This window comes from Styela clava, chromosome 10 (assembly GCF_964204865.1).
Source record: "Styela clava chromosome 10, kaStyClav1.hap1.2, whole genome shotgun sequence".
NCBI lineage: Eukaryota > Metazoa > Chordata > Ascidiacea > Stolidobranchia > Styelidae > Styela > Styela clava.
This window is the reverse complement of record NC_135259.1, coordinates 13,267,629-13,284,064: the sequence shown is the minus strand read 5'-3', so window position 1 is coordinate 13,284,064 and position 16,436 is coordinate 13,267,629. Positions and strand designations below refer to the sequence as shown.

At 32.7% G+C, this 16,436-nt stretch overlaps 1 protein-coding gene across 1 annotated transcript; it reads right to left on the bottom strand.

Moving 5' to 3' along the window:
* Positions 1–886: 886 nt before the first annotated feature.
* Positions 887–15,900, bottom strand: LOC120337613 (metabotropic glutamate receptor 7-like). The gene is made up of 20 exons (XM_039405461.2): positions 15,787–15,900; positions 14,826–14,945; positions 14,042–14,131; positions 13,522–13,612; positions 12,958–13,031; positions 12,111–12,197; positions 11,469–11,562; positions 10,351–10,485; positions 8,695–8,865; positions 8,144–8,287; positions 7,815–8,048; positions 7,154–7,273; positions 6,456–6,553; positions 4,896–5,026; positions 4,545–4,677; positions 3,823–4,020; positions 3,465–3,744; positions 2,841–2,923; positions 2,291–2,427; positions 887–1,828 (listed from the first exon to the last, which is right to left on the bottom strand). The coding sequence occupies exons 1-20, from the start codon at positions 15,865–15,867 to the stop codon at positions 1,732–1,734; spliced, it is 2,598 nt and encodes an 865-aa protein (XP_039261395.2). The 5' UTR covers positions 15,868–15,900; the 3' UTR covers positions 887–1,731.
* Positions 15,901–16,436: the final 536 nt, after the last annotated feature.

Sequence of the window (16,436 nt, the reverse complement as noted above, 5' to 3'; positions counted from 1 at the left end):
GGCAACATGAATACATATATATATAACGAATTTATTTACCAATTTCATGAAATCCAAATAATTAACGAAACGTATCATAAAAATTAAGCACAAGTCAAAGGTTGTCCTATTAAAGCCATGCCATAAGCACATGTAGACACACAAAAGAAATCTCTGCCCTATGTTGTTTCCTTCAATTTTGAACTTTCTAAATCGATCGGGCTGCCTCTCATCATATTTGACCTCATCTCAATACTCAGTTTGACACTTATATTCTTTACTTTGCTAGCGAACCTTTTTTCTTTTAATATTCTTTGTTCTTCGTCAGTCACGTCAGTGCGTAGTATCGAAATCAGTACTGCGTTTGGCCGTGCATAAATAAAATTATCGTGTTATGATCTCACACATATTCAAGTTATATTTAGTTTATTCGTTTTGGCTCACACGAAATAAAATGCAGAACGTGATATTGCAATAACTTCCGTTGTGAACGTCGTATTGTAAAGTTTTATTAACTTTTGTTTTATTGCTATATTTTCTCTCAAATATTCTACTTTAAAATTTTGTGAAAATATTCGTCATCCATTTGCAACTCGATATGATGTTATATTAGACCTCGACGGTAGCAGGTCTAAACCCTCAAGCCGAGTACCAAATTTGCTGCAAAATCGGCCGATAATTGGGCTAAAATACAGCATTATAAAATAAAACAGCAAAATTTCGGGTGAAATATCGCGATCTGTCAACGGCTTCAGCCATCGCCATGATATGAATATTTGAACTCGGTTGGTCCATTATATGCGGAGTTGGATATTTTTTCTTTTTTACTACAACAATAAAATTATAGCAGGACGATCCATGGTTCCAAATGTTACCCCAAATCGAAAATCACATTCAAGAAGCAAAGTTTTCTTTACTAACTTGTAATATTTAGTTTTATCGCTGTACATAAGTCGATGGACCAAACAGTCAGTCTTGATATTTTCAGAATAAACCGGTACAATAGAGTTGGCGTTGGTTCGAGTACAATAAAACATAATAATGTTAAATATTCACTTTTTTTCTAGTTGCCAGAAATGAATATTTACAACATTTATTTCACTAATTGAGTAAAATGCATCCTGAGTATGGATATTCCGTAATTTCAGTTATTTTTTATAATTTCTCGTTTATTACTTTCACTACTCTTGGTAAATGTATGTTCAGAATAAATCTTAGCATTTTAAACCTATTTATATCAACGTGTTTAAAACAAAGTTCATCAGCAATCATCAAAAAATTTGTTCGAAATGACCATGAAGGCGCAAAATTTTACCTAAAATTTGCTCATCCAAACGGAAGTGCCTCTACGCAGATTAGAAGACAACATAATAAGTAAACAATTCAATACTGTTATAGGAAAAAAATAAGTAATAATTGTAATTATATACAATTTACAATGGTGATATAAAATTGAAAATTTAAAACTGTTCAAGTGCTCTATATACACATACTGTGGTGATATTTAAGTGATAACTTAGTTAGATATAGAGATTGATATAAGGTCCCATTTGCCATTATACAATTACTCAAAGCAAAAAAAACAATGCAAATAAAAAGACATGCAACCTCATATGATTTAAAATGTAACGTTCGTCTTATAAAGTCCCAATTAACATAAAATGTTTTCTTCGGTGAATGGCTTTAGGAATGACTAAATGCGTATGAAAGAATATTACAAATATTCAAGACAATCTGACGCATATTAATATTTTATGTTCGATCTTGCTCTTCATGCTTTACCTCAGCGACATAAAGTGATGATTCCCCGTCTTTCTTTTGTCTTGATGAATTGCTTCTGACTGAGTATCTACACATATATATGTATATAATTGATTTTTATAATTTGTTATCACTGTATTTTATCGCCTTGTCCATATTTAATCAGCAATGAACACACAGACAGTGACTGTCACACAATAACATATATACCATCATCAAAGATTTCGAAGCAGTGTTCCGTTCCTACAATTTTAAAGACTTATGGGCAATATGTATTGAGTTGTTTGAATCAAAAAAGCAATTCTAGTAGCATTCAATCTCATTAAGACAGTTCCTAAACTAAAATCACTTATATTGCACAACCGATCGTATACTAGAGTAGCACCGTTTTTGGCTTACTTTGTTTACTTCATTTACTTTTCCTTTTTTCAAGTAAATTTTTTACTTTGTGTTCATTGATGATTCATTTAAGGAAATGCGAAAAATACCTTTCAAACTTCGTTGAATACTTGGTACTTCTGTATTTACGTAAATCAAAAATATAACTCACGAGCTTCGCTTTGGAGTCATCACAGACTGTGACGTGTTTTGTTCCGGGTGGAAAAGAATTGTGTAACAACGATGTCCAAACATGCAGAATAAAACTGTACACGCGTTTAGACTCAAACACAATGAAACAACTGTTAGCTAAAACAGAGTAAAATAATGTTGTAGTTGAATACTTGAATACAAATTGCACACAAAGTGGACCTGTGTATCGCCTTGTCTTTATTATTGTTAATATATTGTTGTTAGTATTCGTCTTATTGTTGTTTATTATTTATTAGGGCTATTACCTTTATTTATTTCAAAAATCTCTGTGGGCCTTTTGGGATTCGTTTTTTTTAGTTTGAAATTTTGTGTGATTACTCGAGCATTGTTCTCTTGTCAAAAGTATAATTATAAATTCAAAATTACGATATAAAATGGAAGAATTAGTAGCAATTTGTCAAATCAAAATCAGTTTTTGGTTAATACGTCTAAAATAACTAATGTATTTAAAACCAAATACCTCAGAGTTGGTAACCCGAACAGAGCTTGATCAATATATTTTTACTAACCTTAAGTCCATAATTCGTCTCATTTGTGACAAATATGGCAATGAATCCGAGCCATATTACACATGTTGTGTACATTGTGAATCCTTAAAAATATTATATAAATATATTGTTTATAGTTAGCTTAATATCATTCTCGAAAAAAAAAATAGTTTGTTTTAAAAAGAAACAGACTGGATCATACACAAATTTTCTTTGACGATCAAGGTATTTTTTTATGTTTGAAAATTTCATTTATTTTGATATTATTAATATGAGATTAAGGGGTAATATATGGACATGAGATATTGTTAGATTACTTTTAATTGCGTGAAGTTACGCTATTCGCTGGAGGAGGAGGTTAATACTTATAGCTATCAAAAATTTGATTCATTTAAAAAACGAAGCAATTTTTCCAACAACAACAACAACATGAATAAAACTAAAATGAAAAATTGTTCAATTAATGTTTAATAAACGAACAGAATTTCCTTTCAAATGTTTTCATATTTTTGCATATGATTTATATCCCAAAATTACATATTTACATATCGGCACGGTGAAGACATAAAGTCATAGGATAAAAAGTAGTACAAATAACAAATTATATTTTACTGAGGGGATATCACATGACTAAAGTGACCTTACCGACTAGTTTTGCTTCGTTGAATCCTGTAGGAACATTTCGATTTACTGTTGCCAGAATTGTAGTTAATATAATCAATAAAAACGGATAAATTAATCCTATCTTAACTTCGCTGTGAACAAAGGTGTGGCAAGTCAAAAATACGGTCCCAATATCTTCAGTTTTTTTCATTTTTATTTCCGGTCCATCTATGGCAAACCATATTACCAACACAAGCACTTGCACAAATGTTAGTAAGGTAGTAAATGCAAGTTGGGATCTTGGTCGAAGAAGCAATTTTATCTAAACACAATCAAAATAATGTAATTAGGAGATTGGATTTGATATATTGTGGGTTCCATTCTGTTGGCCCATACTCACATTTGGAGATAAAACTTTGTTTCTGAATATGATAACCACTCGGAGAGTTTTCATGAGTAGTGCTCCATACATTATTGTAGGCCCAAGCGAGAGTATAGTTCGAGACAGGATGCACGACGCGATTGAGGGATATGAAATGATAAACCAACAATTCGCGAACGTGATGAATATGCCAAAGAGAACAACGAAGCACAGCTCCTGTACATTAATCGTATGATTAAAATTTTCAGAAATATTTAATTTACGATTAGGCATTTTGTACATGGAATATTTTATATGGATTGTTTTATCAAATGCCAATCCTTTTTTGGATAAGGCCATAAACCCTGAATGTCTCGTTCAGTCCAGCCCTCGAGTTCAGTCCAAGCACCAACAAATTTTGAAGTTCGAATACCAAGTTGAGAAAAAGACAAATATGAGTTGCATTGAAAATTAAAAAACGTCCAACTTACGCTAAACTTGAAAATCCAATAATTTAATCTCTATTGACAACATTTACATAGAAATCAACATAGTCTATTTTTAGTAAATTCTGAATAGTTAGTTATTCACCGTTGAAAATCGTTTTTAACCGTTTTTTCTGCACAGACTTGCAGAGTCTCGGGTTTAGTCTTTTAGTCGGTTAGTTATGTACGAATCAAGCAAATGGGTTTAGATTACTCGAATACGTTGTGTTTCAGCTTCACTTTCAGTTTGATATACTTATCGTTAGATAAATTTACCTTTCCAGATGCCTTTACTATTGGCGTCTCCTTGTATTTATAGTACAGAGCAGAAATTACGATGGTTGAAATTGTACCAAAAATACCAAGAGCTAAGGATGCAATACTTTCCGGTTTTTCATATGACATATATCTAAAAAAATAATTAGAATTTTATTTGCAGTTAAGTAAATTAACTTTTTATGGCAATATCCTTAAACGGCCTTGCATAGCGTTCGTTCGACATTGACATGTCAGCATATGAATCTTGTATAGAAACCAAGGCAAAATCAACAACTGACACCAAAATTGCTAAAGAATACTTCAGATCACTAAGATCAATGCCATGTGAGCCAATATATATATACATACATTTTCACCATCTTTTCACAACCTGTATAACTTGAATTAGGCTTTTGTCCTTCAGCACAACGTTCACATTTGGACTCATTAGAAACAAACTCTAGGTCACCACAGGGTTTACAAATCCAGCAGCATTTTATCTAAGGAAATATTTATGGAAAAAGTATTAATATGTTCGACGTTGTTGTGAGAAAATTGGGCGTTCCCGTAGTATGTGCAACACAATGGCAGAATGACAATGCAATGGCGGACACCTGAACATAGCATGTGTATCAGCTTAGGTTTAGGCCATAATTTTATTCTATTTTTTCCTATTTTATAGTTTTATTACGAGTTCGGGAACTAGCCAAGTGACTCCCGGTGTATTTCTACCTGAAATTATGGCCTAACCCTAACCTTGTACACATATCACGTTCCGGTGTCCGTCATCTTATTGCACATACGGGTGTACCGAAAATTGATGTCAAAACGTGGAAAAATCAAAAATTGGTTTATTTCATTATGCTCCAAACATGGAACATGTCCAAAATATGTATTCAGCAGTATAACCCAACTTTATAATAGTATATATATATGTAATAACAAAAATATCCATCTAAAACGAAGAGTACACAGCTTCTGTGCAGTTTCACATCGTGTGGGATTAAAGTTTCTAAATTGTTGGTTCTTGTTTATAAAATCAAACGTTCGTATTTTTCTCGGCCAAATAAACAAAATTGATGTTCTTCTATAATTTTCTACAAAAATATTAATTTATGCCTATATGCCTATTATGCCTAATCATTTCGATATAACGTCATAAAAGGAAGTAGAAAAACAGAAACAGCCTTTATTCAGCTCATGCTTACTCTTACATTTAAATAACATAGCCTAGCTAATTTATTTTTTATGCTTTATTAAAGCATGAAGCTAAGCTCTTACTTAAGCCCTTACGTAGAGGAGCAAAATGATTTTTGGCGCCACGGTTCCCTGCAAATTGTTTGCGCTCGTATATACTTATAAAGTGGTAGTGCTACTACAACATGGGATCTACCACACTAGAGTGTGATATTTCCCAAAACCAGTACGAACTACAGCGTGTGGACTCTCTCAGGGCCGAGATCGAACTCTTTCTGCAGCATTTTAAATTGCCCACAATCGACGTTAACTTGTGCAGATCAAGGGACTGCACCTAAGTAGGCTATTTATGGCGGTTAACTTCGTAACGAAGTAGCACCCAGGAGATGTTGTTTTGCTCCAATAAAAATTAACAACACAACTCCGAAACTATTGTCCGAAATTAAGCCTTTGCTAAGGAGTGCGATCTTCTAAAATATTGCAACGTGCTCGTATCCAAATTTTGATTCAATTAATGAAACCCTCCACGGAGAGATATCGTTTATTTAAAAGCTAAAAAAAATAATGTTCGTTTGCCACAAATAAGTTTGGACTTGGTCCACATCTTTTAGGTAAAACTATTCACTAAATAAAGAGAAGTATTTTCAGTAAAAAACGAAATGCGTAAAGATAATAAGTTTTATTACCCCAAAAAACCAAGATAAAGCAATAATTAGAATTTTTTAAACATACTTGAGAAATTTCCTTTACATGATGTGGCTCACACTCGTCAGAGCAATTAGATTTGGTGTCAAGCACTTTTTGCGTTGTTACGCTTAGATTTCTAATTCCTAGAAACGTAAATTTGTAAAATTGAAAGAATTATATTTCGATACAATCTAACTATTTTGTTTGACTAAGATAAATCTTGATCGGGCTTTAAATGGAGATCAATTGCAATTTAATTCCAAAATTCGTAATACCAATAAATTATTTTCTTACCATTTGTCTTTTCAGTGATTACCAAACGATTAAAATTTGAAAATGAATAGAAATTTCTATATATATGAGAAGTACACAGGTAAATATCAATTAAAAAATTGGATATATTTAAAAACATAGAATTTCTTGGATGTAAGAGCTATTTTAGGAATAGAATAGTTTCCTCACATACAAGTTTGCGTACTTATCATATCAAAAACTAGAGACAAAGTGACAATAAAAGTCTATGTTTCAGTAATATAAATCCGTTAGTGTAATATATATCATTCATGAATTTTCCATAGCTTTCACTAAATCGAGGTTACTGCTAGGTATTTAGATGAAAGTATATTATTCTGTTATCGGATAATTTACAACCCTGGACGACAACGTTATCACCTTTTATCATTTATCAACTTATTTAATAATATTTATTCTATCTACGAGCAATATTTTACTCAAATACATACCAGAGCTTGAGTATATTCCAACTTTAACCCAATTCTCCGTTTCCATTTTGTAATTAAAAATGTCATACTCAGGAGGCGCATCTTGATGTTCGTTGAAATAGAACTGATGACCATCGATTTCTAATGAAAATAGTTTTTGATTACATTTACATTTCAGAGCCAGATTATTTTTTTTATTATTAGTCGATAAAAAGAATCAATAATATTTCGTAATCTTCGAACATTACTTATAGTTAGGAAAAAAGATATCCGTTACCTAATCATGTACTTGATGAAACTGGGTTTAAAATATCAGTTGAGAAAATAATGAAAATTTAAGTCTATCACAAAAAAATCGGGGGTATTTTTTTACAAGTAGAGATTGAAAATTGGCAACAAATTTCTACACACGATGACTCACGAGGATGATTGTTTTTCTGCAGACGTTGTTAAATTCAAATGTTTAAACTTTCATCTCAATCAGTATTTATAATTTTTTTTTTTCAACAGAACATATATTCTATAAAACTAAAAGCATATCAGAGGTAGCTTTCAAATTAATAAGTATTAAATCTTTTTAAATTCTTCATACATTTCTAGTACGTGGGAGAGTTTTCGTTTTCACTTCATATAAAGCATGGGCGTAAATGTATTTCACCATATAGAATCAAATTTTGCTCACCTTGGAACGTAACATTTTTTAGATGTTCTGCTGTTCTAGATGCAAATTCCGTAGTTCCTGTCATCATTTCCATTTTCTCACATATTCCTGATCTTCCATTACATTCTTCTTGGTGTATTTTATTGACAGCATGAACAAATGAGAGAACTGCATTAGCAATTCTGCCATTGTATGGAAAATGTTTGAAATTTGCAAGATCAATTGATTCATTTTCAGGACATCGATCCGGTGGATCTAAATGTGAGAGTTAGTTTTATTGTGTAAAATGCTCATTTTGCACTTAATCAAAATATACTTATTATAAGTAATCTTCTATTTTGTCTACTAACCCGCTACCAAGGAACAGTTTTTGATCTTGCTAAAATATTCCGCAAACCACGGATTTCGATGTCGATTTGTTTCGAGTTTTAAATTTTTGAAGTGATTTTCAAATCCTGGTACAGGATCAGATTTAGGTAGGAATCCAATAGCACCTGTAAATTTACATATAAGGTAAATTGAAACACATAATTAACGAGAAAAAGAAATATATATCGTGGATTAAGCGTATCTAAATTAAATCTTCCCGTGCCTCTTTGGCGTGAAACCCGCAATTTGAAATGAATATACCAGGTATTTGAATCTATGAGAAAACAACCTAATTTTATAGGAGGAAATAGTCTAGTCATTTATCCAGCGCATGTTTTAATTATGTAATTTTTTTTATCCCTTTAATTAAATTAAATTATGTGAATATAAAAACTATTACGTTAATATATTTATCTGTGGTTATATGGGTTCAGTTGTTACACAATGAAATAGTGATTGGACGGATGCTCATTGATCGATAAAGGAGTTAAAGTGTTTATGTATAAATGTCATGTATGAAGTTAAACCATACCGTCGATTTCGTATTTGTATGAATCAAATTCGTTTTCTGTCCGTTCTGGTAACAATTTGGTCCAGGCGTCTCCTCCGATCCAAAGAAAATGATTTGCAGAATTACTGTTGGCAGCTGATTGCATTATTTTTTTTGCTGCTTTTTCAGTGAGGAGTAGAATGACAGCTGATGCTGCGAAATAAAAATATTCGTTTTTCAATGTATTTTTCGGTTTCCTGATCATTTAATTGTTGACTTATTTATTCTCTTATATTTTGTTTTTCAAGATAGAGTCAAAATGATTTTTCCTTTCTTTGTATGTCTGTCTTTGGTCCGATATGTCTTCGCCCGGTCCTTTCATGCTCAGCAAATGAATATTTCACTCCAGCGCCATTCAAACCAAGTCACAAGTAGGGCCGGGCATTTTCGAAACAAGCAAGATTGCCACAAACAATAAAACAAGCACCATTATTACGCATCAAATTTGATGTATATTAGAAAATAATTCCAAGGATTAAATCCACATAAAACTAAGCAATTGAAGCTAGTTCGAGGGCATAAAATGATAATGCAAAACACTTCCTGCCAGGTATTCTTCCCGCAAAGGACTTTGCTTAATTACAGAACAGTGACCAAATGACGTTAGAATTATATGAAACGAATCGTGCAAGTGAAGTTTTACAAGATTTTACAAGTAAATGAGCGAAAATCGGTTAACAATTAAACAAACGTAAGAGAAAAAAGCAACTTTTCCAAAAATTAATTATGTTGTGCATTCATAAATTACCATTTCCTTTCAAACACACAAGAGTTTCTACGCGTTTGCCTATTGAGATAGTCCTCAATTCTCTAGCAGTTTAACATTTAGGGACAAACTGTGACAAATTAAAAGAACACATGTTATTATCACGACACCATGCAAGTCGGCGACAAAATGTTTTTATGTATACCTGAAGAAAATGCACAAATATCCAATATATTATGACGAAAGTGGAATTTGATACGATCATTTGTCTTTATGAGCAAGACCCAATGTTCCTCAATACAGTGTAACATTCAGTGATATAGTATCGAATTTAGCAAGGTCACCCGCACTCGCCCGAAATCAAAACGGACTGATCTTTTAGCGCAGTTACGGCGATCATGAAGTCTCGAGACATAAGGAGATTTCAATGAATTATAGTGGTGAATCATGCTTTAGCAAATATACAATCTTCAGTTAATATGATGATATTTTAGTTCTCTATCCGCTGTAGAAGGTCGCCCTATATCGTGGCAGATTACCTCTTATGACATTAGGACTATTTTACTTATATGGCATTTATAATATAGGTTATATATTATTCTCGTTAATACAGGCTGACCTAAAAGAAATGGAACCCGAACATTTTATAATTACCTATACGAAAATGGAGCAAATTGTTTTATTTTGCCTACACTTGAACTTGAACAATTTTGGGCAACGAATGTTAGCCATGTCTCTAATGGCATGAAGGTACATTCCAACATAGTCTAGAGAAAACATAACTTTTGTACGAAGCGTCCTAGATTTCTGTAACTGTAGGAAAAAGGTGCAAATAAAATTGATTACATTTTTTAATTAATTAAGAAATTTATCGGTTCCGTTTTTTGCGGTCACCCTGTAGTATACGAGGAAACAAATGACTTTCAACTCACTTCGATTTCCATGTTTTGCTCTCAGAGTTTCTATGACTTCATCTACTTCATCCGTGTTATCGTCGTTATTATCTGTTGGCATACTTAAAGCTTCTGCAATGCATATATTCCTCGCAGCTGCCTTAACCTCCAAATCTGAAATACATAGGTTGGGTTAAAGAAATAAATGTCTCTTCCCTCAGTAAATCTACATTGGTAATATTTTCCAAACTGTTATTTTTTTTCTATACTGCTTCGAATTATGTATCAACGTGAAGGAGGCCAAGGCAGCAACAGCAAAAACCACAAAAACAAAAAACTAAGCCTATGAAAAAAACACTTAGGTCTTATATTAATAATAGTATAATACAATCTAACATAATATAAGCAAGGCAAATTTCTATCTATTACAAACGCCATATACACCAAGAATTATGGCTTTTCTTTTGGTAACGGTTTTTCTGTTTAATTCTTATAATTAAAGTATTCTTTTATACCTTCCTTTGTTATTAATATATTAACTTTTCTCTCTCTCAATTCTATTTTTTTTTCTCTCTTGTATTTTTTTTTTCTAGAGGAGACGAGCATCACGTGACAGGGAGAGTTTACATGAGTGTGCATCAAGGTGCATTTCTCCAAACTCTCTTCTGTCACGGAAGTGTTCGCCGAATCTAAAAATCTGTTTATCTTTTGTTTGGTGCATTATATTTTACCTCTATAACAGGTATTTGAAGAAAATAACATCTACAAGCCTCCCCTGCAACACGTGAGTATAAAAACAAGGTGAGTATCGGTGGGTCGAGGACTACTATTAAAAAAAAAAAAATTAAAAAAAAATAAATGTCTTTTGTGACAAACAATTCTTCTTCTTTCTCAAGAATGATATCTTGGGTTATAAACTTTCCGGAATAGATTATATTTAGTCGTGCTAAAATAAAATAAAACCGAATATATATTATTCGATATATTTGTGAATTCTAAATTTCGCAGTACGATGTATTAACTGAGTATTTCATCCAAAACATGTTCTACTGCTAATAACGAACTACAACCATCAATTCAAAAGGTTTATGATAAATATTTATTTATTCAAATTTTTCTGATAGCAAATTAGATAAAATTTAAAGTCATATTTTTACCCTTATATCCCCTTGTTCCGTAGTGTGAATTTTCGTAGACAATCGATATATAATTCCATCTCCGGCTGTACACAAATTCGATCATTGCTTCAGTCTGGTATATATGAGATGTGGTTATGGCATAAACAATGTAGGAATGTATATCTTGAATTTTTATACAGAAATTTTGGAATCTTATTTCAAAAACAAGAGAGCAATTCTCAAACACAGGAACACGAAAACCAGAACTAAGTAGTACGGGTATGCAATCCGCCACAGGCTATACGAAAGCCGCAGTCCTCACGACTTCGTCTGACCACCAGATAGACAGACCCTAACGCGACCACGGAACCGCCTCAAGAACAAGATGAGCGTTTTTTAATTCTGATGACGTCATCGCTTAAAAATCAAATTTCCAGTCCACAGAAATTTTTGAAATGAATAAAAGCGTCAACCTTCCAGCAAAAAATAGAAACTTTAATCACCGAAAATTTTTAAAGCAACTGGTCCAGTAGTTAATGGGGAAATCTATTTTTACAAGAAGAAAAAGAACAACATAATATGAAAACGATGCAATTGTACATTTCGTGTCAAATAAACGAGTTAGAATGCGATAAATTTATCTGTACTTTATTCATGTTCACGCTACTTAAATTTTCTTACCTGGTGATCGTCCGATGGCACAGTTCTGAAGAAATATGGAAACTCATTTTTGTTACTCAATATTGAATTTGTTGCCCAGTAGCTGATCTAAAATGTTTTGAAAATGGTTACTTTTTACTTCGTCCTCTAAAAAACTAAAACGTAATATAGCATTCGACTCGAGCGCAATAATTTTGCGCCAAACGGCTATCGCTAATATCTGATTTAAAACATAGCACTTACAGGTAAAGTAAATTAGGTTGAAGATGCAACATTAGAAAATGGTAAGTTTGAGTTGGATTCATCGTATAATAAATGATTCGCACATACGATTTTCCAACACCAATCCATTTATCTAATGCTCCCTATTGTGTGATAGAAGTTGAACAAGCACTTTGTGTAAATAACGTTGACCACATTCACATTTCTGGCACTCCGGTAGTATGTGAACCAAGATGGCGGACACCGGAACACAGTATGTTAGGGTGAGGCCATAATTTCATTCCAATTTTCCTTATTTTAGTTATATTACGAGTTTCGGGTATAGCCAAGTGACTCCCGTAATATTTGTACCTGAAATTATGGCCTGGTTCTAACCTGGTACACATACTACGCTCCGTTGCCCGCCATATTGGTTCACATACTACGGGAGTACCCATACTCGTATTCCGTTTTTTGCGTAGACTTGGTATTATGGATTTATTTAAACGATGATAACTGTTCATAGGGCAATTCCTGTCTCCCGTCTTCGTATCTATTTATAAATTTGTGTTGGCATTTTCAATGTATCCGGCAAGCAGTAGTCTCACATTCGACAAAACATTAACTTATGTTTGTAAAAAATGATTTTAATCAAAATAATCCACACCTGAGGGATAGAATATCCTTGTAGCAACCTCGATGTGTGGATAGACACCGTGCTGGATGAAGCGCCAATAAATCCTGTATTAATGATAAATCAAATTATTTTTTAAATTTAAATCGACGTTGTATATACTAACTTATTTTATGGAAATTCCTACAATATATGAAACAACATGCTTGTATATTAACAACGAGCATAAAGAAGCAATATTAAACCCTAAATGAAAATATTTTTTATGTTCTCAAACAGGGTAATGATGGAGTTGGGGCCGGGCCGGTTTAGATTTTTACCATTGATGAAAAAAAAGTCGAAATGAACTAACATGCTCATGAAGAGTAGAGTATTAAACAATAGTAAAAAGTCTAGAAATAAAGTCTTACATGAGAGTATGCTTTTGTTACCATATTTTGATCTTCTCGGAGTTGGATCTGGGGTCACAATTTTTTTACCCAGAGTTGGGCCAAATTTTATTTTACCGTTTTCACTGTTTTCAACTGTGGTGTCGTTTTCTGCGACTTGATGCTATGCAATTAGAAAATACAATGTAAAATATTGCAATCTGCATACCTGCAAAAAGAGGCTTTTTCTTGCAATTTGTAAAGTTGACTTCACAGAACTGTTGTAAATCGGAAAATAAAGGAAAGAATTCATTGACAATCTGAAACAAAATATTATTAAAATTTAACAAAGCAAAATAATAAGATTGCTACAATTATGAATAATAAAAATAGCAAATACGGATTTAAAAGTTGCATAACAATTTATGTAAAAATTGACAATCTCTTACAGGCGTGAATTGCAAATATGTCTTGTAACATACGAGCATGCGTCCAAAATGATTAACATTATCTGAAATAAATATTCTTGTCTACCTTGCAATAAATACTTTTAACCTAGTCTAATTTCTAATTTTGAGGTCAGGTCCGGGAAAATGTAGGCCACCAAATATTACAAGATATTGAAGTCCGCGCTAAACAGCAACAAAAAGTTAATTGTTTGTCAAAATTAATATAAACAAAGTTGAGTTTCTCCCCCCCCCCCCCCCCCCCCCCTTCCGAGAATAAGATAAAAAAAATAATAAAATTACCTGCGGCATTGTGTAAATCCCAGAACGATTTGTGTTTATCATGATAGTTCCAATTGTTATACCAGGCAAAATATTTTCGTCTTTGTTCACCTGAATAAATGATATAATTTAATTGAAGGAATGAAGACCATGTATTTGCTGCAAAAAACATACTGTTATGCATTCGAACTAATTCAAAAGTATGAGTTATGGGTTATGAGTTATATATATAAATTTAGATTGACAAAAGCAATACTCCATATTGTGTAACGTTTCAACAGTTTGAATATTTACGACTAAAGTTTCACCAAAAATTATTTTTGTTGCATTGAATGAAATTTCTAATAATAAAACAGTAAATAATGGATTTTTGTCCAACGTAAAAATAGCTGTATGCCGATAAGATGTTTATATATATAAAGCTATTTTGGATTGTATTAAAACGTGACAAAATAACCACACGGCTTATATTCAGAATTTAAAAAATGCAATTTAACTGCTGTAAAATGCTAGTTGTATTACGAAAGCCATATTCGTATGCATCAGTCGTATATCGAATTGCCTCAAAAAGGGATAAAACATGCATTTTTGAGGAGGATTGGCCATGTAGGCCCAACAAATCTGAAGTTTTTCGCAACATATTACTTTTTTCTAAAAATCAGCTCTATAATTGATGCGTAAATAAAATAGGCGAGCTGTATACAGACGGCTTATGAGCTTACCACTGTTAAACAGTCAAAACAATTGATATTCAAAACAACGATATTTATTTCTATTGCTTCTGCTTAAAGCACCTCGTGCATACCTGGTCGACAACCATATTTATGACCTCAACAGTTTGTATTCCCTGATCTTCTTGTGGTACGTAGACAAATCCTCCAATTATTATGTCTCCATCCCTGTGTTGGACAATATTTTTTTTCGACTGAATGAAGAAGACATTGAAGATGATAAATATCAATAGTGACCTCTGGGGATTGACTTGTTTGTTCAGTTTTATTTAGTAAAGTAAAGAACTTTATTTGAAACTGTGAGTATGCAGATTGTGAATCTAACATGCTCAGACGATGATAACCTCAAATATTGATGCAAGAGCCGTTGTTGGGCAATTGTCAGCCTGCATTACAGGTGATGCGCTTGGTCCGTTGGAGAGATATGAGAGAATCCTTTAAGAACTCAAAAAGTGAATGCATGGTATTTAATTGTCTGCCACTGTCAGTGATTTCTCTACACCCCCCTATAGGACTTGAACACCTCCCAATATATAGATGGCGATATCTCCATTTCAGTACTTTTTTCGAAGAGTAATTATCTACCATGGTCATGCAACAGCACGTATGGTGCCGATGAATGAAGTATATTCATAAAACGTCATGTAAAATACATTGAAAAATTACATAAGCCACTCAATTACTACAAATAATATGGGATACGAAATTTCACCGAATAACAGTAAAAATAGTTTTATATTTTCATATTTTTGCGGCCAAATCATGGTTCTTTGCTAGGCATTGTGAATGATACATTTTACATATATTCTACCGAGCAAACTTTTAATATATTTTTGCGATAAATTCCTCATAATTATGTCAATATCTTGTTAATGTGCCATGCACCAATCTATTGAGTTCATCTAACTAACGTTGGTCGGAGCTCTCACAATTCTTGTAAATGAGTTCCAACCTTTACCATGCCAAGAATTTTGAGGAGAGAAGGTGGACTGCTGGTTGATATATATATATATATATAGGAGATATTGTTCTTACCTTCGGCCATGAAGTTGCTAACGCAGCTTGTAGACATAAAAGGAGCAAAAAGCATTGACGATTTCCCAATTTTTTAACCATTCTATTTATATATATATACTTCAAAATAATATCTTTATAAATAAAATAAAGAATTTGAAATGCTTTATGTATATATTTCAGCGGTCGCCGTATGTTAAACGGACGTATATAGCAATTAGAAGTTAGTTAAATTGAAGTTCTATTGATGGTATTTCAGCGGTTGTGTAATCTCGGTAGGGTTAGGAACTGAATTATATGAAAATATCTTCATGAGATCACGCTAAGCAAGTGAGATCGCATACCGAAGTGGCGCCGTTAACTTATCATTTCCTCCTTTACTTTTTTAGATATAGCAGTTTCTCTGCATCGCACCTTTGAAAAATCTCCAACTGTACTTTCCGACAAACAACATATCAATCTAATTGAACATCAAAGCTATCTGATTGCTATTATCTAACCAGAATTACCAAACGGTCTAAATGTTTTTTGGATGTCGCATAGGCAAAAAATGATTCACAATTAAATGGGAGCATACTTCCTCGTAATGAGTTTGCCTATGGATTGGAAATTTGGTCATAGAATGTTGGTCGATAGAATTTCTGCTTTGTGTGCGTATTACTGTAGTAAAA